The sequence below is a fragment of the Theropithecus gelada genome, chromosome 15 (genome assembly GCF_003255815.1).
Source record: "Theropithecus gelada isolate Dixy chromosome 15, Tgel_1.0, whole genome shotgun sequence".
NCBI lineage: Eukaryota > Metazoa > Chordata > Mammalia > Primates > Cercopithecidae > Theropithecus > Theropithecus gelada.
In genome coordinates this window covers 89,582,739-89,606,893 of record NC_037683.1, presented here as the reverse complement: position 1 = coordinate 89,606,893, position 24,155 = coordinate 89,582,739, and the positions used below count along the sequence as shown (strand labels likewise).

Sequence of the window (24,155 nt, the reverse complement as noted above, 5' to 3'; positions counted from 1 at the left end):
TCAGCTCACCTCACAAGGAGCCTTCTTCACCCACTGCTGGAGGTGATGATGGCAAAGAACAAAGAAAAATTATTCCTCGTCAGTGGGAATGTCACCATTTCACTGAGAAGAAAGCTACCACATATCCTTCTCAGCTTCTGCCACTATGTTAGGCTTCTCAGGAGCATTTCCTTTATTTTCATGAAACTCAAATAATTTTTAAGCTTAATGGATATCAGTAGGGAAATTTCTGTAAAATTTATGAAAAGTAAGTCATTACTGAGAACTGGATGTCCTTTTAGAAGAAATAAGACTTGAGATGGCCCTTAAATCCTTCAGTAAGATTTGGGTTCATGGAGAAAAGGTAATGAGACCAGGATATCTGGAATGGTAACATTTTCAAGGAAGCTCTGTGGTCCTGGAATGCATGGCTCGATTTACTCTGGAGGCAATGAGTGCCAACGATCAAGGAAATGACATAAGTGAATTGATATTCTGGAAAGATTAATCTGGGATTTGTTATACGGGATATCAGGGGCAGAAGGACTGAGGCAGGGAACCTATTGCAATGGTGCAGGCACGTGAGATTATAAACCAGGTTATGGGAATGGTGAATTTTCGAAATGAGAGATCAGGTAAGGAAGAAGCAATGGAGTTTTGCAATTAAAACTGGAGGTGACCAAGGAGTCAAGAACACCGTGATGGCCAGAAGGGTATCCCCTGACAACAGAGGTCAGCTTTGGGGAGAAGTTGTTTTGTGAAAGATGATTGATAGCTTCTGTTTTAGAAGTTCTCAGCTGTAAATGACACAGAGAGGGCCTTGTGCAGAGATTCTAGATTGGTAATGGTTGAAGTCAATGTTGAAGACGTACAAGTGATATTTTACTGAAGACATGATACTTGTAACTGAAAAAAAGGCAGACATGTGAAAAGCAGTGGCATTAAGAGGATGGGAGAGGAAGGGAGGGAGGGAGAGAGAGGAAGAAAGAGAAAAACTCCCTCCTTCCCTCTCTCCCTCTGTAAACAACAGACCTCAGGGAATGGCTAAGGTTAAAGAAGGGGGGAAAAGAATAAGTAAAGAGTCAAAGAACCAGGGCTATATCTGCATATCATTAAAAAGAAAGAGAGATCTAGACTGGGTTGATCTAGAGCATGAATCCTAGAGGAAGACAATAGGTCTTCAGATATGGCAAGCAGGAGATGGGTCAAAGTTGTAGAATAATTTCTCTTCAAAGGTAGAAGTAGAAACAATAAAAGTAGAAACAAGATTGCAAAGAATTACGGAAGGACTGAATGAACAGTAAGGAAATGGACTCAGCTAATTCGACTACTTGCTGGGAATTTTTAGTTGTGAAAGGAGGGATGGAACGAAGGCAGTAGAATGGAAAAGGTTTTCGTTTTTTTTTTCTCCCCCTTTAAGAGTGATAGGAAGTTTGAAAACATAGGGTCATGGTCCAATTGACAGAAAAGAGAATGGATGTGGCTGGGAGCAAATGGCTCAGCTACTGACAAGAGAGATGTTTGAGGAAAGCCTTTCACAACTTCCATATTGAAACAGCAGGAAAAACACGATTTGAGAGACTACTTTTTCATTTCTTCTAGGGATGGCACTTTATTCTTCTAAGGATGGTACTTCCAGATGCACAGGAGAGAAGGTAATTCATTACATATGGTGGGCGACTTAGGACAGTGGTCCTCAAACTTGCATGTGCACCAGAATCACCCAGGACTTGTTAAAGCACACACTGCTCGGTCCCAGTGATGCAGGAGTTTTGAGGTAAGGCCCAGAAATGTGAATTTCTAACATGCTTTCAGGTGATGCTGGTATATTATTGGTCCGGGGACCACACTTTGAGAACACTTAGGTTATTAGGGATGCCATCTCCTGGCAAAGTCTGGTTAATTAGGCTAACATCTCCAGCATAGGCCCTGAGACTCTACAGGCATGATTCTCAAATACCCCTTCCCTCATGCCAGGAGCAAAAGAAATGAGAGTTGACTACACAGTATATGATGTAAGTATCTTTTTATATGGTTATCCCAAACATTTCTGCTTCTCTTACAGAAACATTTTGAGAAGATAAAAGTTCCCTTAATTAACTTGCACTTGCATTATCACTCAAAGAAGGAAGTCTAGATACTTCCTTATGTATCCTACATATGTCAATATTTACAAGGACTCCACCCCAAATATGGATCTTCTACTGGAACTCAAATGAAAGAATCATACATTTGAATTCAAGAAGCTTCCATCATTTTTGTTGAATGTAAAAAAAGTACCTGAAAAGAATTATAGGTTTGTGCTTAGCACTTATGCTCACTTAAGAGTCTGAGATTTTACTTCAAACTTTGTTTAGAGAGCTGATGATAAAGATAGCGATGAAATAGTCACAGATATTGCAATTTTTTTTTTTTTTAATGGAGTCTTGCTCTGTCAGTCAGACCGGAGTCTGAATGCACATTCCTTAAGGTGTTAAGTACATACAGCAGTGTTAGGATAGAATCAGGGTCTGACTGAGTTGAATGAAAAATCATGCTCAGTGTACAAAGGTGAAAATAGAAAATGCACTGACGTGTCTATTTCTGAATCCTACTGCCCCTACAATTGAAGCACATTTAATGCATTTGAGCATGCTTCTCAAAATGAGAGGCTGGGGGGAAATTTTACAGGGGAGGCAAAATTCATATCTCACATATGTATTTTATTACACAGTAGCTAATAAAATCCTCACAACGATCTTATTAGCAAGATAGTATTATTCACATTTTCTAGCTGAAGAAACTAGGTCTCATGAACACGAAAAGAACTTGTGCAAAGCCATAGAAACTCAAGCTCAAGTCTTCAGAATTTCTTTCTACTATATATTTATCCATTGATTACTGTGGTCTACAAGACATACAATATTTCTTACCACTAAGGTGGTAAGAAAATCAATTATAATCCTCAGAATAACCCTGCAAGGTAATAAAGGGGGAAAACATATTAGGAAATCATCTACATAACTTTGTCTTGTCCAAGTCAACTACACAAAGTACTGCTCTCATCTTCAAAACTCATTAAAACATCATGTGCAACATATATATATATATGTATATGTATATGTATATGTATATGTATATGTATATGTATATGTTGGACTTGGAAGGAAAGTTTAACATCTGGTCCCTAACACTTTCTGTGGCACTTATAGATTGAAGAATGACATTGAGTATCAAAGAGCAACTTCCCATTTGTTAACATCCAGCAGTTATCACAATAGCTTTCTTTTTGGCTCTTCCAAGGATGACTCTGGAAATTTCAGGGTGTACTGCGTCTTCTGGTATAACACCATAAAATGAAGCCTGTTGAAGCCATTATTGGGACATGTGATAGAAGTTTAATTGCTTTGAAATGCCAAAGGCTAGCAAGATGTGAGCATGTGTAAAGAGTCTGAATTGAGATTCTAAGAAAAAAAAAAGAGTCTGGATCTATTTATTTCCCAGAAGATGTATCCAGATGGATTCTGCAAAGCAACTGCCTGGAATCTCACTGTATAGTGCTAGGTGCAGTGGACTTAGGAAGTTATGCGTAGAACCAGGGAAGGATTAATTTTCAGCATTTCTTTTGGAGCCTTTGGATTTGGTTTATATTATAGACATTGGCACTAATATAAAGATCTCTCTAGACAACAAAATAGGATAGGCTAAGCCATCTTTACTAAAATTGAATTTGGAAAAGATGTAATCATAAGCCCCCTTTCCTCCTGTTTATTTGGGCCCTCTTATTGATCCTCAACTAGTTTCCACAGGGCTCACTTACCACCACAGTCTCAGTGTGGTCACAGCAAGTTAGAGTCCTCTGTCCCTGATGTGGGATATGAAACTGGTGCTACAGTCTGTGCCAGGAATATCTGATGCCAGAATCCAAACTTATATGCATGTATTAATTTCAATGAGAGAGTTTCTCCTGTTTACCTCAATCGCAGTTTATTCCTTTCACATTGAAAGCTCTATTCCTTGGTAGAAAAAATGAGCTATGGGGAGTATGTTCATAAGACAGGTTGATGATAATCATGGAAGACTTCAAATGAAGCCTTTTCACCCCTGCTCTGGGCTCATGTATCCTACATATGCCAATATTTACAAGGACTCCACCCCAAATATGGATCTTCTACTGGAACTCAAATGAAAGAATCATACATTTGAATTCAAGAAGCTTCCATCATTTTTGTTGAATGTAAAAAAAGTACCTGAAAAGAATTATAGATTTGTGCTTAGCACTTATGCTCACTTAAGATTCTGAGATTTTACTTCAAACTTTGTTTAGAGAGCTGATGATAAAGATAGTGATGAAATAGTCACAGATATTGCAATTTTTTTTTTTTTTTTTTTTTTTGAGACGGAGTCTTGCTCTGTCCCCCAGGCTGGAGTGCAGTGGCGCGATCTCAGCTCACTGCAAGCTCCGCCTCCTGGGTTTACGCCATTCTCCTGCCTCAGCCTCCCGAGTAGCTGGGACTACAGGCGCCCGCCACCTCGCCCAGCTACTTTTTTGTGTTTTTAGTAGAGACGGGGTTTCACCGTGTTAGCCAGGATGGTCTCGATCTCCTGACCTTGTGATCCGCCCGCCTCGGCCTCCCAAAGTGCTGGGATTACAGGCTTGAGCCACCGCGCCCGGCCTAATTTTTTTTTTTTTAATGGAGTCTTGCTCTGTCACTCAGACTGGAGTGCAGTGGCACAATCTCGGCTCACTGCAACCTCCACCTCCCAGGTTCAAGGGATTCTCCTGCCTCAGCTTCCCGAGTAGCTGGGATTACAGGCGCCCGCCACCACGCCCAGCTAATTTTTGTATTTTTAGTTGAGATGGGGTTTCACCATGTTGGCCAGGCTGGTTTTGAACTCCTGACCTCGTGATCCGCCCACTTCAGCCTCCCAAACTGCTGGGATTAGAGGCCTAAGCCACCGCTCCTGGACAGATATTGCAAAATTTTATTTAACTCTAGTAACACTGAGTTACTTTGCCAATGAAGAAATAGGTTCTGTGGGTATCAAGACTGAAGCAATGGCTGCAGGTTAAAATGAACAGAACCATCTCTGGTTGCATACTTCTTAAAAGATATCTGTGCCTTTGATAGCTCTGGAAGAAATCACAACAGAATTCCATGCAACGGGGATGCCCATGTGGGGCTTCTGTTGATTAGAGAAAGGTACCTCTTTCCTTAAGGTGGACATCATCCCACTGCAGGGCACGGCACATTCCTTGGTGACTGGATCCAAGGCCAGATTTCTGTCCCCACCCACTCAACCCTTTAGTTTGGCTCCCTTGTGCAGTTAACAACCTATGAAACCAAGTGTGGCAGCTCTGTCAAACAATCAGATATTTCTCATGTTTTTAGCTATCTTCTCTGATTCTTTCATGATGTGACTGCAATTCAGTGGGGGTTTTAGGCTTCTAAGATGCACAGTATTGAACTTTGGAACCAAGCTGGATACATATCTTCTACCTTGGCTGTAAATGTACTTCTGAAGGTAAAACAAGAAAAGAAGCAGATGATTTCCTGACAAAACCATCCCACATAGTATATTAAGAAAGCATATACATTGTAACCTCTGGTGGGTTCAGAAAAACAAAATAGCTTCTTAAGACTATTGAAAATTCTAAGTTGGCTTCATGGCCTAGAAAAAGAATATGAATACAATACTTTGGAAGGAGGAAAAGTCATTTATAAACCCTAAGAGCTTCTGTCATTCTGCTTGCATAGCACGTGTACATCAACTCAAGATGCTAACCACAATTATGTATACTTGCTTTCTTTAAATGTTTGTAAGGTTATATGGCAAATACAAAGACTACAATTGTATGCTAAAAAGAAATTCAAATATCAGAAGTTAGATGGCTTTTTGGAGGTCATGGTGAGCAATAACAACCAACGAAAAGACTTTGGTCAAAGGAAATATGTGAAGGCTTCTCAAAGCACAATTTCTGACCTGATACTTTTCAAGAAGCAATCTTGTCACCACGCCCTTTGCCCGGGGTTTATTAAAGAGTCATTTCAAAAAGCACTTCTTTCTCTTCTTAAAAAACGAAAGTGGGATGTAGCAAAGATGATTATATATCCCAACTCTACAACTTTCCTCATTTAGAAGAAGGCCAAGAGATGATAAAAAATTTCGCTGAATGTCACAGTCTTAAGGTCACGAATACACAACTGCATACTAAGATAATATAAAATGATCACTGCAAGACAATTTCATTTCAACCAGTCAATTTGTTACATACATGCCATTTTGTAAGACATATCATAGGAACAACAGATTCACACCATCAATGTAAGAAATAATATTCTTTTTGACATCAGACTAGCAACTTGAATCAACCTGCTTGAAAGTCATTACTATTATCTAGCTCACTTTCTCAATCACTGCAGCGGCTCCAAAATGGTTTTCAAATGAAATGAGAACTCCTAACTGTAGAATTCAAGTAGCTCTGCTTTTGATTTCTTTTAGATTACTTTCCTCATCACACCATACCTGTCCTTTTTGCACACTGGGCCCTCTCTTTTGCTCCTTCCCCCGACCTGTTGCCTTCACCATAGCTGTCTCCTCCAGTTATAATTTCCAGTCCCCAGGAAACACAAACAAAAGAAGGCATTTGTTTAAACTAAAAGAAACTACAGTATTCCAGATAAGCTTGGTTCTCCAACTTTTGGTAACCCTCAAGTTCTCAAAAACCTTTCGCCCTTTCACTGTACTTACTTATGCTTTATTTAGGTTAGGGATATGACATTAATATACTTCATAATCATTGGCAGATTATGCTATTTCCAACACTTTTGAGGCCATTTATTGTTTACTGAAATCCAAGCAATCTTATAAAAAAGAGAAAATAAGGAGGTTAATAATTTATCCAGAACCATCAACTAAAATCACTGACAATATGAAATGAAAACAATAGCCCAAATTAGAGAAAACAGACTATAAAGAAAGAAAAGAAGTGTCACAAGATATATGTGACTATAATGTAGTGAGTCTAATATTTGAAAGGGCTAGGGACCAAATTTCATTTCTAAAATACAAATTCCATGTTAATGGATATAGCTCTATATACATCTACATCTGTATCTCTATATAAAATATGCTGGATTCTTATCTTACAAAAATCTGAACAGAATATTAACTGAATATGTTATATTAGAATGCATGACATATAGCTCATAAATAATTTTCCTTAAGTGCATACTATGAATGAAGAGAGGCATTAAATTCTTTATATGATACGATTTTCCTCATTCTTCCCTTTGCTCACCCCACCCCAGCTAGGATGGCCTTCTTGTTTTTCTTTGAACAGGTTTTGTACATGCTGTTCATCTTGCCTGAAATGCTCCATATCTAGTTAGCCTCTTGGATTGATCCCTTATTCTTCAATTGTTCAAATTGAAGAGGACTTTTCTAACTAAATATTTAAAAATTTAATTTGTCCACATAAAGATTTGTACATAACTATTTGGAGCAGTTGTACTCATGCTAACTCGGAACCAGAAACAATACAATGTTCCATGACAAAGTGAATGAGTATAGAAATTGTGGTATATTCATACAGTGGAATACTAGATAGCAATAAAAGATAATGAATGCCTGATATACTTTTAAAAATTTAAAACATTACTTTTCTTTAACTTATATTTTAGGTTTAGGAGTACCTATGAAAGTTTGTTATATAGGCAAACTCATGTCATGGGGCTTTGTTGTACAGATTACTTCATCCCCCAGGTATTAAGCCCAGTATCCAATAGTTATTTTTCCTGCTCCTGTTCCTCCTCCCACCCTCCCCCTCACATAGACCCCAGTGTGTGTTGTTCCTTCTTTATGTTCATGGGTTCTCATCATTTAGCTCTCACTTATAAGTGAGAACATGTAGTATTTGGTTTTCTGTTCCTGTGTTAGTTTGCTAAGGATAATGGCCTCCAGCTCCATCCACATTCCCCCAAAGACATGATCTCATTCTTTTTTATGGTGGGAATGCCTGACTTACTTAATGACACAGATGAACCTCAAAAATCTTTTATGGCAAAAAAGAAGCTGGTTTCAAATAATTCGATATATATGAAAGCCTACAAAAGACAATCTAATCTATAGGGACAGAAAGTACATGAGTGGTTGCCAGCGCAGAAGGACAGAGGATGAAAAAGGAGTGCAGAATAACTATTTAGAGTGACAGAGGTTTCTATAACTCGATTGTGGTGATGGTCACATGGATGTATACATAGGTCAAAACTCACTGAACTGTACACATAATGTGTTTTTTTATTATATGTAAATTTACCTCAATAAAGTTGATTAAGAATGTATGAAGATTACCAGATATACTGTGTAAAGCTGGCATTCACTTCCATGTTGCTGGACTCTGGAGCCCAACCACTGAACCACTGAGTTCAGAGCTGAGTGAATTTTTTGTTTTAAATAAATACAAAACCTCATATAAGAAGATGATTGTTGAATTTCAAAATAGGCTGTAAAAGGAATGTAGAGGGGTGTGTGTGTGTACTTTGCTAAGACTCTCTTGACTTAAATCATTTTTGGGCATCTTATTTTGGAACTGGATTCAGAATCCAATTATGAGTGGTTCAATTTCATTACTTTATAGTCAAAATACACTTTTGGACTGACACCATCCTCTATAATCACAAGCTTAGAGCTTGACGACATATATCTTTGCCTAAAATATCAACCATAACCACAAAATAATAAGAGTTGCTGTTATTAAGAATAGTCAAAGTCATGGGCTGAAAGAAGAGTTTTACAAATACCTAAAGTCCAGTGTCATTAGAATTAGAGATTTGAATTTCTTCAGGTGATTACACAAAAGAGATGTCTACTTTCTCTTAAATGTAGATGCTTTTACACATTGCTAAAAATCATATTTTAAACTCACAGATTTACACTGTATATCAATTACTAGAGTTGATAGGCTGTTGATAGGCTACAATGAGTTCAGATTTCTATCATTAGTTCCTAAGTTGAAGCAATTAATTACAGCTTTAAAGATTTAGCAGGTTGAACTTAAGGTGACATTTAAACATTTAAATTAATTTGCAAAACAGAATTTAAGTATAGTTGCAGTATCACTGATACACAATTAACGGTTAAAAAACATTGATGACATATTAGTAATATTTTATTATAAAGTCCTTGATATATTTTCTGTAGCCCACTCCAGGTAACTGAATTAATTTTCAACCCAAAAAAACATTTTAATTCACATCACAGTTCCATGTCTTTATTCTCATTTCAGGGAGTAGAAAGTTTCACATATGAAAATATAGTTTTAAGACTCTTTTTGTTTGGTATTTTCCATTTTCAAAGCACTTTTCATTCAATTCATTCTTCTCATTATGTTTAGTATTAGCTATCCACATTCCTCAAAAACCAAGGTACAAAAACTCTAATTGACTTCCTCAAAGGCCACAGAAAATATCACTAATAGACTTTCTACTTGAATTTAAAGGCTCTTAAGATTTTGGCAAAATCACAAAACCACTCCAAATGTAGTTCTCTTCGTTAACTAATTACATCTTGTATAGAGATAACAGGCAAAGAGTGCAACCATCATTTTAATTCTATTTTGAGAATGGTTTTTAAGTGTGAAACCGCATGCATTTAACACTAACAGGGATGAAAGGACGAAACAAAATGAAACCCCCAAAAACCTAACAAACCTAATACCACCATTCAGTCAAGGACAGGCAGACAGAAATCATCACTTTTCATTTGTAGAAAATATTTTTGAGCATCACATATTCGGTAGGCATGAGTTGAACATTCTGATGAGACAAGTGGGCATTTGGGATGAAAGACTCCAGATGAAGCCATGATTAAGCAGAGTTTGCTATCAGGGTTTCTATATTCCCATGGAGATGTTACGGTAAATCATCTACCAGGCAAAACAATAAGAGTAAAATTCCTAAATTCTGTGTGATTCACACTTTTTTTTTTTTTTGTAAATGAGCTAGAAGATAAACTCATCTATACAATGGTCAATAAATACAAAAATGAAAGGGTTTCAGTCAATAAATATGAAATGGGTAAGAGTTCACACAGCACAGTGGTAGAAAACACATTATCTTAAAAAAATATATGAGGCGGCATTTCCAGGGAGTACATTTTATTAGGTGGAATCAAATGTATTTACCTCCCTCTGTCTTTTCAAGTAGGAAGGGCCTTATTTCTGCAAGTGGGATCAAGACTGGAGTCAAGCGACTGATTTTTCTGATAATACCACCTCAGACACTGACCAGATGAGTACCATTTCACTTCAACCTTTCTTCAAAACCACAATGTACAGATTACCAATTAAAGTGCATTACGTAGCTTTAATCATAGCTACCAACAGTGTATGAGCATAGCAGGTGGTGAAGATGGAATATTATTTGTACAGTGAAATAATAAAGTACAATGAAACTTTACCCTTTCAAATGGTAACACATCAGAAATCACTTTACACTCAAAACACAACTCAAAAACACTCAAAAACACATTTTAAAACCTTTCATTTTGATTGAACACACAGCATGCTTAATGGTTTCAGCACTTTCAATTCTTTTTAATAAGTGTTACAAACTGAAAACAAGACAGGTAGGTATTAAAAATATATTGGACATCTTAAAATTATCAACCCTACCAGTGGAAATAAAATGATGGCAATTAAAAGTAATACAGGTTATTAAAAGTTAAGGCCTCGGAGGCTAAGAAGTCATGTTAGACTGTCAATTGTTTTCCCCACGGTGGGTAATCAGTTAGAAATTAAAAAAAAAAAAAAATCTAGTAGTTTAGTTGTGGTCAAAGAAAGAGTCAGTGGGGATGGGGGAGGTTTCAGCAACATGCTGGTAGAAAAAAAGAGACTTACATAGTCTGGGAGGGCAGTGAAATGGAAGGCGTGGTAACCTCTCTCACTTAGTTGTCATTTTTTGATTTTCAATGACATTTTTTTCATTCTTTCGCCTAGTAAAGATGACAGAAGGTCCTAATTTATTATCTGACGTCTATTCCTGTTCCTAGATTTAAGAGAGTTTAACTGTATACAGTCATATAATCCAATATAAACACTTTGAAAAAAAGAAAACTAGATCACTGATGTTGCATGCATTCAATTATAATTACAACTGCACACCCAAACCAAAGATAAGGACTCGGGGCAAGAATCAGCCCGCACAGCCCAGGCACTGGTGGGAGAGGTCAGTGGATTTACAGTTTCCTCAGATTACAGCAGTAAAAGGGAGGAGATCACAAGACAGAGCTCACTTCTTCCTGAAATGATGATAAGCCACAGGCTATGAAAAATGCCTGCATTGAAGTCTTCCGCATGGCTCTGTGGATCTGCATATACTATATGCCCAAATGGAGCTGGTCAAAATACACAGCAGACAAAGATATTCTCTATAGCAGATGCCTTCTGCTGCCGACATTAACCTGAATTTTAGATGATGAGAGAAGGATCATCATCACTTATCTAACATGACCTGACAGATTGTTTGGGCTTGACTAAAGAAAAAAAGAGATGGAGTGTAAATTTCTGTTTCTGTATGTAAGTTACACCAGGGCAGGTCAGATTAGTCCATGCCATGGTGTCCCTGACGTTTCTTCCCCTCCCACTTTCTGTGCTCACTTCAACATGTGTTGGGTGGGCATGCTGAAGGTGCTCAGGAAATATTGGGAAATAGATAAATGAAGAGACAACATCCATTAAATTCCAGGAAGAAAAACCAGCTGGAATGGCAACAGCCTTCACTTTTATGGCTAATTCGTATGCTTTAGGGAACACGAGGGAAAATTAAAAAGAATAGAAAACAAAACAAAACAGAAAAGACTTTTCATAAGCAGAAAGGGAAGGGATCAAGGGAGGAAAGAAATAATATTAACAAAACCCCAAACAGCTTAATGCCAAAGTCACCTCCTGGCGTTGCAAATACTGGTCAGAAGCAAAATACTGGAATTTGGATTCCAGTTCTCTGGTGGCAGAATATCACATCTGTTCATCTGGTCTAAGGCAAATAATTCCCTATTCTCATGGGCAATCTAAAGTAGATTCTCTGACAGGTACATGATCTTTATTCCATTTAATTTAAAAAAACTATCTCTGGAGGAGGTTTAAAGTCAAAAGCTGTTGTCTGAAACTTAGCTAGGATTATTCACAAGATGAACAAAGCAAAACAATGTTTAGTCAGTTTCCATAGGTATGTATTCATCGGATTATGTTTATTCTGAAAAACTAATCTATTGGAAAAGATATTTTAATTATACTATAAGAGATTATTATTATTATTTAAGAAGCAGCAGGGCAGAATAATCTTAGTTTGATTAAAATTGTTGAAAATTAAGGTGCTATTAGCATAAGAATGTTTACATGTGGCTTCCCTGTGAGGTCATCTCATGATAGGGTCATTTACAGAGTGCTTTTATAAGGAGGGCACAGAAAAAGGAGAAGAAAGTTCTCTGTCCCTAGCTCATCAGTGAGCACCTCCAGGGTAATCCCACTCTCCGAGAAACAGAGATGAGTCATCAGAAAGCCACATTCTTTAGTTGTTCAAGGCCAACTTCCTAGCCTGAATGAGAATCTGTCCAAGCCAGCAGCTGCTTCAGAATGAGAAACCTTCCCTGTTCCAGTCCATAACACATGTGGGTAAGAATGGATCAAGTCTGCCTTCAGGAGGGCCGCACACAAGTCTAGCTCAAACATCATCTAGTGCTGCTGTCTGCCTAGGATGTAGGACATGGGGTATGTCTGAAGAAATGTAAGGAGGTTGGATAAAATGGATTTGGTAGGGTTTTGGTAGAGACTGTTCTTTGGGGTGTTGGCTTTACTGAAGTTATCAGTGATAACAAAGACTATGAAGTCTAGTGATGTCTGAACTCCAAAACTGAGTTGTTTGCTACCCTAAGTGGCTTCTGCCTTACCTGATGAGAAAGAAATTCTGATGGGGGACATTGATGTCCCTATTACTGGCAATTGAGCAATTTGTGAAATTGTTCTATTTTTTTTTAAACTACTCTTCCAACAAGTTATTAATAAATTACTCAACACTGGGACACAAAAGCAAGCCCAAGGAAGAACAGGAGTTTTCAGATTCATTTCATGCATATATTTCACTCAGTGTTAGGACAGAGTTGGGTGGGATAAAGAAGGGCACCCAGGACCATACATTTCTGTAGGCAGGCAATTTCCGTTTTCCCAGTCTAAGGAGAAATAGATGACTATGGATTCCTGCTAAGCAAGACCTGCGAAAGCCGGCCGACCTAATTTAAATACAAGCCCTTGTTGAGCTCTTGGTGTAGGAACCTTTTCTAAGCCTTAGCTCTTTGTTGTTCTTTCAGATGTTATTTCATAAAAAGTCATAGCATCTTTCTGCAGTCCTAGTACCCCGCATTCTCCACTTCCCCAAAGCATGTTGCTTCTCCTGCTAGCCTCTGCCTTAATCACATTTATTTGTGGGACTCTAGGGAGGGGATGGTAATGTTTAGAGTAGAGAAGAAAATAACTCTTTTTTTTTTAAAAGTCATCTTATTATGATCCTGTTTAGATGAAATATGGGACTTGCCATCAACAAAATTACAAAACAATCCCACTGGGAGCCCAGCCCATTCAGAATAATTCATCTGTGAAAAAGTGAACTTTAATTGTTACTCTTGGCAGCCATCTAAGAGAAGAGTGAAATATTATACTAAATATTGCCACGTGCAATAGTAAAATACCATTTCCTCCTTGCCAGAAGCAGTGCACAACCCTCTTCAAATTCAGGTTTGGGTCTGGTGATTTAGTCTAAATCCTCCGTTTCCCCCTCTCCTAAACCAACAGAGGTTTTCAAAAGAGCTGCATTTTTGTTAGAACTATTTGCTCTTTTTAAATTGCCAAAGAATAATAAGTAAAACTAAGACATTTATTTGGGTTAAAGTTTCCTCAACTTCATGGAGGTTAATGTCCTTAGTCTGTGATCCCTCTACTAAGAAGTTCATTCCAGCTTTCAATCAGCCAAGGTTATGTGTCAGCTCCTTCTCTCCCCTGCAGCCTCATGGATTTATATTGTAGGAGTTGGGAACATGTGGAAGCTAATCAAAACGAAACATACATATGGCAAATTACATCCTGGATTTTCTGGAACAACTGAAATTTCTAATAATTTTGATGTTGCCCATACAATTACAATTTTGGGATCAAATCTCCTGATTTGGGCTTCAGAGAATGCAATGCCAACAGGTATTTACAATTCTAGATTAAAAGTTCATTGAAAACTGCTGCATTATATAGTTTACATGCATGGAAAGGTATTTGATAATACTCCAAAGCAGGGACATATTCTTTTCCTAAAAATAGAGTGAAGCCTTCTGTGAAGATATTAATCAAAGAATTCTTAATGTGGCACTGGTAATCCAGGATATTTATAGGTTTTGTTTCAGCATGAGTCTATAATAAATTATTTACAAGTAATTTTAAAAATATACATTCTGGTAGAAATATTTGCATATATTGGTCATATATAAGGATATATTAAGATCATATGTAAGATATGATATGTAGATAATATTACTTAGCATCCAAAATGCTTAAATTATTAGGGCCCTTAAAAATTAAATGACTTGCTCAGGACCATGTTACCAATGGTCTGACCATCAGAACCTCAATTTTTAAGTAGATGTGCCCTGTGCTATGGAACACTGTATTTCATCCATACAGATATATGATGATACTAAGATTATTTGGGAATACGTTTTAAGTCTGTAGATATAAACAAATTAATCTTTGTTATAAGTTAGATTACTGAATTAAAACTTTATTATAACTTAGGTCACTTACAACTTGAGTAAATATACTAAACTTTAGGATATATGTTTTATATGGCCATTTTATTGTTATTATAACATATATTACCTATGACAATAAACAGAATAGCTACTGTTAATAAGACTTTGGGAACTATGATCCGTATTAGCCATGGGAAAATCTTCAGTACTTGTTACATACTGTGCACAATTGCATAAGGACTGGACATTATAAAGCTTCATCAGAATTTCTGGTTTATATAAAGTAACATTTCTTAGAATTATTACCTGTTTTTCTTTGTGGAAAATTTAAAACAAACAAAAGCAAAATTTGTAGAATGCATGGCCTTAGCAACTAACAGTGCTACACTAAAGTGAACAATATATATCAGTTACTATTGAAGTGGAAGTAGTCCTATAGAAGGTGAGGAATTTTAAAATACATTATTATAAATATCACTTAGATACTCAATGACAGCAAATAGTAAACTAATCAGGGGTCCCATAGGTCGACTATACATGGGAGTTGGTCGATCTTTTAAAAAAAATTGACCTATGATGTGGGAAGCCAAAGAAATCTCACTTATCTGTGTAGTTTTAACTTAAAAAAATCAACCTGCCTTTTATTTACTAAAAGATCAAGCTCTTTGTGTGTCAGCACAAAATTTAAAGTTTTGTTTGAGGGGTTCTATTTCCTGCTCTCCGTTTAAAATGGGGGAAAAATAAAAATATTTTGCCTGTGACAGAATATGAAAGAAGTTCTCACCCTTAAAACCAGCAGCATTGGTTTTCCAGTCATTAGCGTTCAAATGTCCCGCACGGGAAGTCCTGACAATAACATGCTGTACGTCTCTCCAGGTCAGAAACGGACTGGGGAAAGACAAGGTAAGAATCATTGTACCAAAAAAAAAAAAAAGATGGGGGAAGCAGAGAGTCACAAGCAAATTAAAAAAGCAAAATCAAAATGGCAAAGTACTAAAAACAAAGGGTCAGAGATTTGGGTTTGGGATAACCAAATGCCAAATGTCGCTCTTGTTCTCAACATGGAGAAGTGACATTAGTCTGTGGGAGGCAGAAAATGTAACCTTAAACTGAAGAAATAGTAAGACTGTAGTCAGGGTAGCTTAGGTTTTTAAAAGGGTGAGCGTTTCCAGTTTCCTCAACAAAATGGCTGCCCACTATGGTGCTGTCGTCCTTTGTATAAAAGCTGGCATCATCATCAGAAGATTACAGTAAGCTAGAATCAAAACAGAAGGCCTCTGGAACGTTTCTTCTTTAATCATTGAATAGTTCGGTAACTGAGTTGCAATTAACCAAAAGAACTCAGCAATGTTGAACCTTCTATGCATACATATGTGGGATATGGAAAAATCTCAACGAAACAGCATCCCAATTGTCAGCATTTTTAAGGAAGAGAATATGGTACAGAACCCAAAGCTGGGCTCCAAGGCACAGACAGTTATAAGGGCATTCTTAATTTGCAATGGGTAGTTGTTATACTGTGTTATTAGATACCTAGTTCTTATGGCTACTAGCGCTGAAGAACACAAAAGAGACTACTGAGCAGGAGATACTTTCATTGGAGAACTGCAATGCTAATCGTAATCACACAGAAAACAAATCCAAGCACATACACACAGACTTTTATTCCCTTTCATTGACTATGTATATACTCGAAGGCATTTGACTCAGGGCATGCATGCAATTCTAATCAGGATATTTATTTGATTCAGTCTTGAATTCTGAGGTGTTCTTAACTAAGAAATATGACAATTTTCAAGCAGCGTGTGCAGCCATTTTATTTATTTCTCACCAGCCACCTTCACTTCAGCAGAAATATTTGCAAAGGATGGGAGAGAAGATTAAGGGAAGAGGAGAAAATTACTCACTACCTGCCTTGAGGTGTGATGGGCCTTGAGGTAGTCTTTCTGCACTCTCTTTTATAGGTGTATGGATATTGGGGTCTTTCAGGCAGAGGGAGAACTTAGTATCTTAATTGTGCCTAATTTTTCATGATAGGGGCTGTATGTTTCTTCACTTTATACTACATTTTTTCCCCCATCATACGCACCACATCTATGCTTTTTAGGGTGGTCACGGTGGCCTTCTAGTAAGAAGGGGTCTAGTGATCAGATTCTGACTCCTTCATTTTCTATCTATGTGAAATTAACCTCTCAAAGTCTTAGTATCCCCACTTAGAACATGGATGCTAGTATCTGCTTTATATCGTTATACTGATTGAATCAGTTAAAATAATGCCAAGTACTTAACCTTGTGCCTGGTGCATAATAAGCCATTAAGAAGTGGTAGATAGCAAAGCATTTTGCTAAAATTTGCAGCCACAGCTCTTATTTGGTGGCTTGAATATGAAAGAAATGGGGAAAGAAAAGTACTATTGAGTTCTGACCCTTTTTCTGTTATGGTCTCAGATTAAAAATAAAAGGAGACTGAGTCCTGCCATTTTTTAAAGTTCCCCAAGCGGGTAAGACTGGATCTAGACTACTTGGTAAAGTGATATTAACAAAGGAACTTTTATTGTGGAAATTAAATCCCAACTACATACACTTTAAAACTATGAGAACGATGAAAACAGAATTATTCTTGTTTTCTTAGGTTACAGCACTTGTTAGGAATCAATTTTAGAACCTGATAAAGCAAGAAACTTTCAAGAAAGGGAGGGAGGCTGTTTGGTGGAATCCAGGGGGGCAGGACGTTTTGCTTCTAAAACAAATTGCATGATTTGACCCTTGGCTGACTAACACTAAATTCATTCACATGATCCTTCAGTAGACTCAATGCACTACTGTCAGGGAAATCAGAAAGTCAGTCAAGGGATAATTTTGAATGCCAGTCTCAACATAAGATGTTCTAGCTCTGCTAAGATGGTATGTCCTAGTTATTAGGGTGAAGGGTAAAAATGACAAGAAAGCTTGGTCCAGAAAGGCATTCTAGCCACTTATTTATGGTAAAGCAGAATCCTCCCAAATGAACACATATGTTTTCATTTTGTCATGAGTAAAAAGTGAGACACCAAAGAGTACACTTGGATTTGATGAAAATACCTACATCAACCTAGTAATTTTAAAACAACATTTGACACCTAGTTAGAACTTCCACGTTTTAACTCCTTAAACTTAACCCCCCTTTAGGGAGGAGAAAATAAGAAAAGAAGTCAGTGTCTCATGTTACCTGTCACCAGGGCAAGATTCCTTCAGATATATCAAGCAAGAAGTTCTGATCATTGGGAGATCTACGTTTTCCCTAGTTAACCTTAGCACTAAACATTTAATTTTCGTAATAGAACAGGGAACATTTATATTGATCTTATACCTTAAGCACCTGTATTTTGGCAGATTCAGGAAGCCTCCTGCATTCAAACTCAGACTGAAGAAATAAGAGTTACTTGTTCTCATGCTGAGTAGCAAAACCTAGTTCTTGGAGTGCTTGTAATTAGAAGGAAGAAATTAGCTTCAGGAAATTGGAACTACACATGGAAAGAGAAGGTATTTGGATGGTTTTACTCTGATATTTGGTAATGCACAACTTCAGAAATGATCTAATTTGAAAATTTCCTGAATTTCACCAAAATAAAGTAAGGAAGACAAATTGAAAAACCAGTGGACCTGGAATCAGTAGCGTTTCTATCTGTGGGAAGATAATTAGCTCAAGAAACAGCCATAGGTTAATTTTACTGGACATTATGGTTTATTTATTGCTAGAATCCAGAGACGACTCTTGTTTATGGATACGTCTGATTCACATCTTACTTTTCATTTGTATTTATACCCACAGGGATGATGCAGAAGTAAAGACTAAGTCAAACTATGAGAGATCTCGTAAACCATTTATAAAGTAAATGCAGAGAGAGAAGGCTGAGTGCTCTCTGCAGGGAACTCCACAGTCCACAACCATAATTTTGGACTCTCTAATACCTATTCCTCTCTGCCAAGTATCTTGGACCCAGACTCCAATGGCCTCTGAAAACCGAGACCTCTCTGATCTCCAAGAATAGACAGACTTGTGCAACAAGAGATTTGAAGCAAGCAACTATTGAGAGATCAAAAGTCTAACCCACCTGGAGAAAAGAACATCTCCCAATCCTGAGTCTCGTGACCACCGCCCTATAATAAATCACATGTAGTTATGCTACACACCCCTCAAATGTCTTCCTGGAATTATTAACAAATGCCCTTAAACAAAAATATACATGAAGAGAGTAACATTTATAAACACCTACAAGATACGGGTAGCCATCTATGACCTTTCAAACCAATGAAATGAACATGACTTTCTGGGGAGTTCTATATATGTAATCATTTCTAGTTTTGCATCCTTTGCTGAACTCATAACCAACATTCAGTGAGCACTTGGCCATGGCCAGGCACTGTATGTTTTATGTACATCATTGTTGCATGATATTGAAAATCATATGATGTGGGTAACATTCTTATTCCTGTTTCACAGACAACAAAATTGAGGCTATGAGTTACACACAGTAACTCAAATACACAGGTAGTAAGTAGAACTAGAATTCAAGCCAGCTGGACTTGGCTATATAACTTATGCTATCAATCACCATATAACACTATTTCCTAATGGATACACACACACATCTATTTGTCAGGAAGTTCTTTGACAACTGGATCAAAAAGCCAAGTATGGCACGTTGCGTCCTCATGGTTACACACACTTTGTACACACACTCTTTCTCGACTCTGTTGATTTTTGTTTACCATAACATTCAGAAGATTCCTGAGTTTTAACTTGTTCTGCAGGTTCCAAAGGCCTAACTTTTACCCATTCTTTCAAAGGTAAACAGAAAAATAACACACCAGGAAAATCACATGATTTTTATAATAGTTTACATGTATGCTGTGTGTCATAACATCAGTATATTATTGCATACCATTATTGTTATGAACTTGTCATCTTGCCTGCCATGGCCACACTTGGATGTGGTTCACAGCCAGGCTATGTGACCCTTCTCTGTTCAATGAAACTCAGCTGAACCTCACCTTAAACACTTCTAGTTTTCAGCTGCAAAAACAGCATAATTGACACTATTCACTACACAGTGTTTGCATTACATTTCTACTCTGAGCAGTTCCGAGTATTTCACAGGCCCAACACAAGGTTTAGAAGAAGCAGGACATCTCCCAGGAGAGACATTTTGTGTAGTGTTTCTTGTTGGGCTAAGTGCAACTGCCAGCACTTCAATTGGAAAAAAAAAATGCTTCACCAAAAGGTTTTCCCAGATAATTCTGGGAAATTCATGTGTGAGTGCTAAGCCAAGATGGGCGGATCACGAGGTCAGGAGATCAAGACCATCCTGGCTAACACGATGAAACCCCGTCTCTACTAAAAAATACAAAAAACTAGCCGGGCGAGGTGGCGGCGCCTGTAGTCCCAGCTACTCGGGAGGCTGAGGCAGGAGAATGGCGTAAACCCGGGAGGCGGAGCTTGCAATGAGCTGAGATCCGACCACTGCACTCCAGCCTGGGTGACAGAGCGAGACTCCGTTTCAAAAAAAAAATACATCTGTACCTAGTGGTCTTTAAAAACAAGGACCAATTTGAAATCTTGGGTGACTGACTCACCTGCACTTATTAAGGAGAAAAAGATAACCAACCTCCCGCTCAACCCACCACCCAAATATATCCTCATTGTCATTTAGGGGCAGCTGATAAAAAAGACAACAGATACACATCTTATTACAGAAAGAGAATTTATCAATAAGAGGAGCAACAGCTAGTCCAGATAATGAACCTGTTTCCTAAAAGAGCAATCCTAAAATACAAGAGTGATTCTGTCTAATGAAATGATGAGGCCCAGATCAATGGGAAAATTGCATCACAAATATCCAACTTCCTACATGTTCAAAACCAATCCAAGATGAAACTAGTCTCCTTCAATGCAAAATAAAACCACTTTTGTATATGTAAAATAGATATAGAAACAGTCAGAAAATTAATGTCACTGTACCGATGCTAAAAGAAATCGGCAGTTACGGGAACAGATTCATTGTGAGCTGGAGACACAAAGATGAGGCAGAATGTATTTAAAGCCTGCTGAGATCGGTAAAAACATTACTCTGATTGCAGCTAGTGTATGAAAGTGGTAATTCAAGAATAAAATACCGACCTTCCTACAAAGAAAAACAATCTTCTTTTGTTAGGTAATGAAGAGCCCGAAAGGATCATCAGATTGTCAGTCCCATTGCGAGCAGGATTATCCACCACTGGGGGTGCATTTGTTTTGCTTTGTTTTGTTTTGTATTCTACAATAATTCAAAAGTTTCAGGCCTAAAATTGGTTTGTAGTATTGGAAAATACAGCTAATAATGCCTCAAGACTTAGAAATGTGAGTTGTATTGGTATTATCCAAATACCCACTTATGATTCCTCCACACCTGAACCAAAGTGGAAAAAATGAAAGAAAATAAAAAATTGGTTCAGGACCACGTGAAGTTTTATTGTGAAAATATTCAAATCCCCTGGATTTACTCTAAACCAAAGGTAAATTTGGATTCTAAACACACTTAAGAAAAGATAGCCCCTAATTTATAAAGAAAAATTTTGTCATTGAAGCTGAAGTATCTTCTTTTCCTTAGAAATCCTGGCTTATCACTGGAAATACTTATTGCATCTAAAAGACAAAAATTACGTTTTTATGCAGGCCCTATGAAAATATAATATGTTGTTTGCAAGCTCAATAATCATTTCCTTGAAATACTTTGCTACATAAGCTCTTAGAAAATAGAACTTGAGGAAGGGTCAGTCATTTGAGATCACAAGCATTGAAATCAAATCGCAAATATGAAGCTTTCCACCAGGTCTCCCTTTAGACTTAACTCCCTCCAACAATTGTGCCCTGAATATAATCCTTAAGGCCTCTTTTTATTCAAACCCATAACCCAGAATCTAGTTCTGCCCTTCATTTTTACCCCAAGCTTGAAAACTGTTCAGAGTAGGCAACACGTGACAGTGTCAGTGTTCCTAAACGTATCCCCCTCAACCTGTGAGAAACTCTTGCTCACTTTCCCTTTTCTGCTCATTCTGTGGGCTGTCCCAGGACTTAGCATGAATAAATTATGCAGTTCTAGGCTCACAGACTAAGTCCTGCAGGAAGACATGGTTACCCCCCTCATTTCTATTTCTTCTAGGGGTGAATCATGACCTCCTACCTGATAGTTCTGTAACACCTGACAATTTACTGAACCTCTCGAGGTCTCTGTTTCCTCAGCCGCAATGTGGAGAAAACAGCGCTGATTCCACAAGATAGTTGCAAGAATTTGAGGTAATGGAAATAAAGAGCTTGGCATATGATAGGCTACCAAAGACAAGCGCCATGATGATTTACTGAGATTAAGAACCTACTGTACCATTATAACTCAGAAGGACTACTTTCACTGAATTTACACCAGCATTTGATGAATCTGTATATAATTAGGCTAAGTTTTCTGCAATGTTCCTAAACTTTAGTAATATGTTTTTTACTTTCACTAACAGATGAACAAAACAGCATTTTTAACACCTTAGTATATTTCTGCTTAGTGAAACAACAATGCTACTAAGATCTGTCAAAAAGATCTGGTTTTCACAAGCCTAATAGTGTAGGTGGCAATTTAATTGGCTGGTGAATGAACTTTTTGGATCCACTAGGACTGTTAATAAATCCACTCTATGTGTGGGAAATCTTCCCTCTTAATAGTTAGCCATTGATGTAATTGTGGAGGATTGTGAGATGTTCTTTGGTTTGATATGAGAGTGTTTCAGAATATCAAATGTTAGAATGAGGACAAGTATACTTATTTGCCTAGCCAAATTGCCAGACTGAAGTGCTTTTGATACTGTTCTACATAGTTCAGAGATTTGCAGAGTTTTCACCTCAAAAGCCAGTAGTTAAACCCTTGGAGAGGCAACAGAAATCATTGGTTGCATTGCCGTTATTATTATGATTCTAAATTACTTTATAGCCTTTTTATCCCATTTTTTCCTGTTAAGTAAAAGAACTAAAATGATGCTTCTCTTGATGTTTATTGAAGTATATTTTAAAATGAGGCTTTTCAATGATCAGCTTTCACTGTCAACTGTAATGAAAATAAGAATTTTGGCCTCTAGAATTTGAAGTAAATGTTATTATGCCTATTTAAAAAAAATTTGTATAAACTTACGGGGTACAAGTGTAATTTTGTTACATGCATATATTGCATAGTCATGAAATCAAGGCTTTTAGGGAATCGATCACCCAAACAACGTATGCTGTATCCCTTAGGTAATCTCTCATCATCTAACCCCCTCCCACCGCCTCCCACTTCTCATTCTCCATTGTCCATCATCCCACACTCAACATCCATATGCATACATTATTTAGCTCTCACTTTTAAGTGAGAACATGCAGTATTTTGTCCCTCTGTGTCTGACTTGTTTCACTTAAGATAACAGTCTCTAGTCCATCCATATTGCTATAAAACACATGATTTCTTTTTTTGTTTGTTTGTTTTGAGATGGAGTTTTGCTCTTGTTGCCTAGACTGGAGTACAATGGCATGATCTCAGCTCACCGCAACCTCTGCCTTCTGGTTTTAAGCAATTCTCCTGCCTCAGCCTCCTGAGTAGCTGGGATTACAGGCATGTGCCACCATGCCTGGCTAATTTTGTATTTTTAGTAGAGACCACATTGGTCAAGCTGGTCTCAAACTCCCGATGTCAGGTGATCCGCCTGCCTCAGCCTCCCAAAGTGCTGGGATTATAGGTGTGAGCCACTGCACCCAGCCTATTTCATTTTTTAATTGCTGAATTATTATGCCTATCTTAGAAACTCCCAGTTTAGTGTATCAATTCCTAGCAGTCTTTCTAATTATTAGACATCATTGATAGGAACAAAAAATATTTTAAAAAATACACACCACACACACACACACACACACACACACGCACAGGAAAAGATCAACAAAGACTAACAAATCTATTTCAGAAATTTTGGAAGTATTTCAAAAAATCTTATGAGCTGATGTGACTATGAGGAAAATAATTTTTAACTTTCTTTTTCATTGTCTCCCTCTATTATACATCTTGGGATGCCAAAATGGTATCTTTCCAGAATCCCTGACAGTGAAGGGTACCCAGGAGACAGAGTTCTGACTAATAAAGCAAAAGTCTACTGGGCATTTCTGACAAAGCTTTGCTTTCCTGCTCTAAGGATTGCTGGTCCTGCATCATTTTTTCCTTTCTCCTTTTATTTGGAATGTGGATATGATGATTGGAGCTGCAGCAACCGTTCAGAAAAGAATAACAAAAAACCCCACATAGACCTTGGCCTTGGTAGCCTTCAGCTTCCTTGGCCTTGGTAGTTTGAGCTTGGTAGCCTTGAGTCAACATCTTGACTGCT

General features: G+C 37.6%; 1 protein-coding gene across 2 annotated transcripts in view; it reads right to left on the bottom strand.

The window, feature by feature from the left end:
- The window catches only part of PCSK5 (proprotein convertase subtilisin/kexin type 5), a 466,873-nt gene that overhangs the window by 209,575 nt on the left and 233,143 nt on the right, over window positions 1-24,155 (bottom strand). For both annotated transcript variants that reach the window (XM_025360325.1, XM_025360326.1), the window contains exon 10: window positions 15,533-15,636. In XM_025360325.1, coding sequence (XP_025216110.1) covers window positions 15,533-15,636 — 104 coding nt within the window. The remainder of the gene's footprint in view (window positions 1-15,532; window positions 15,637-24,155) is intronic.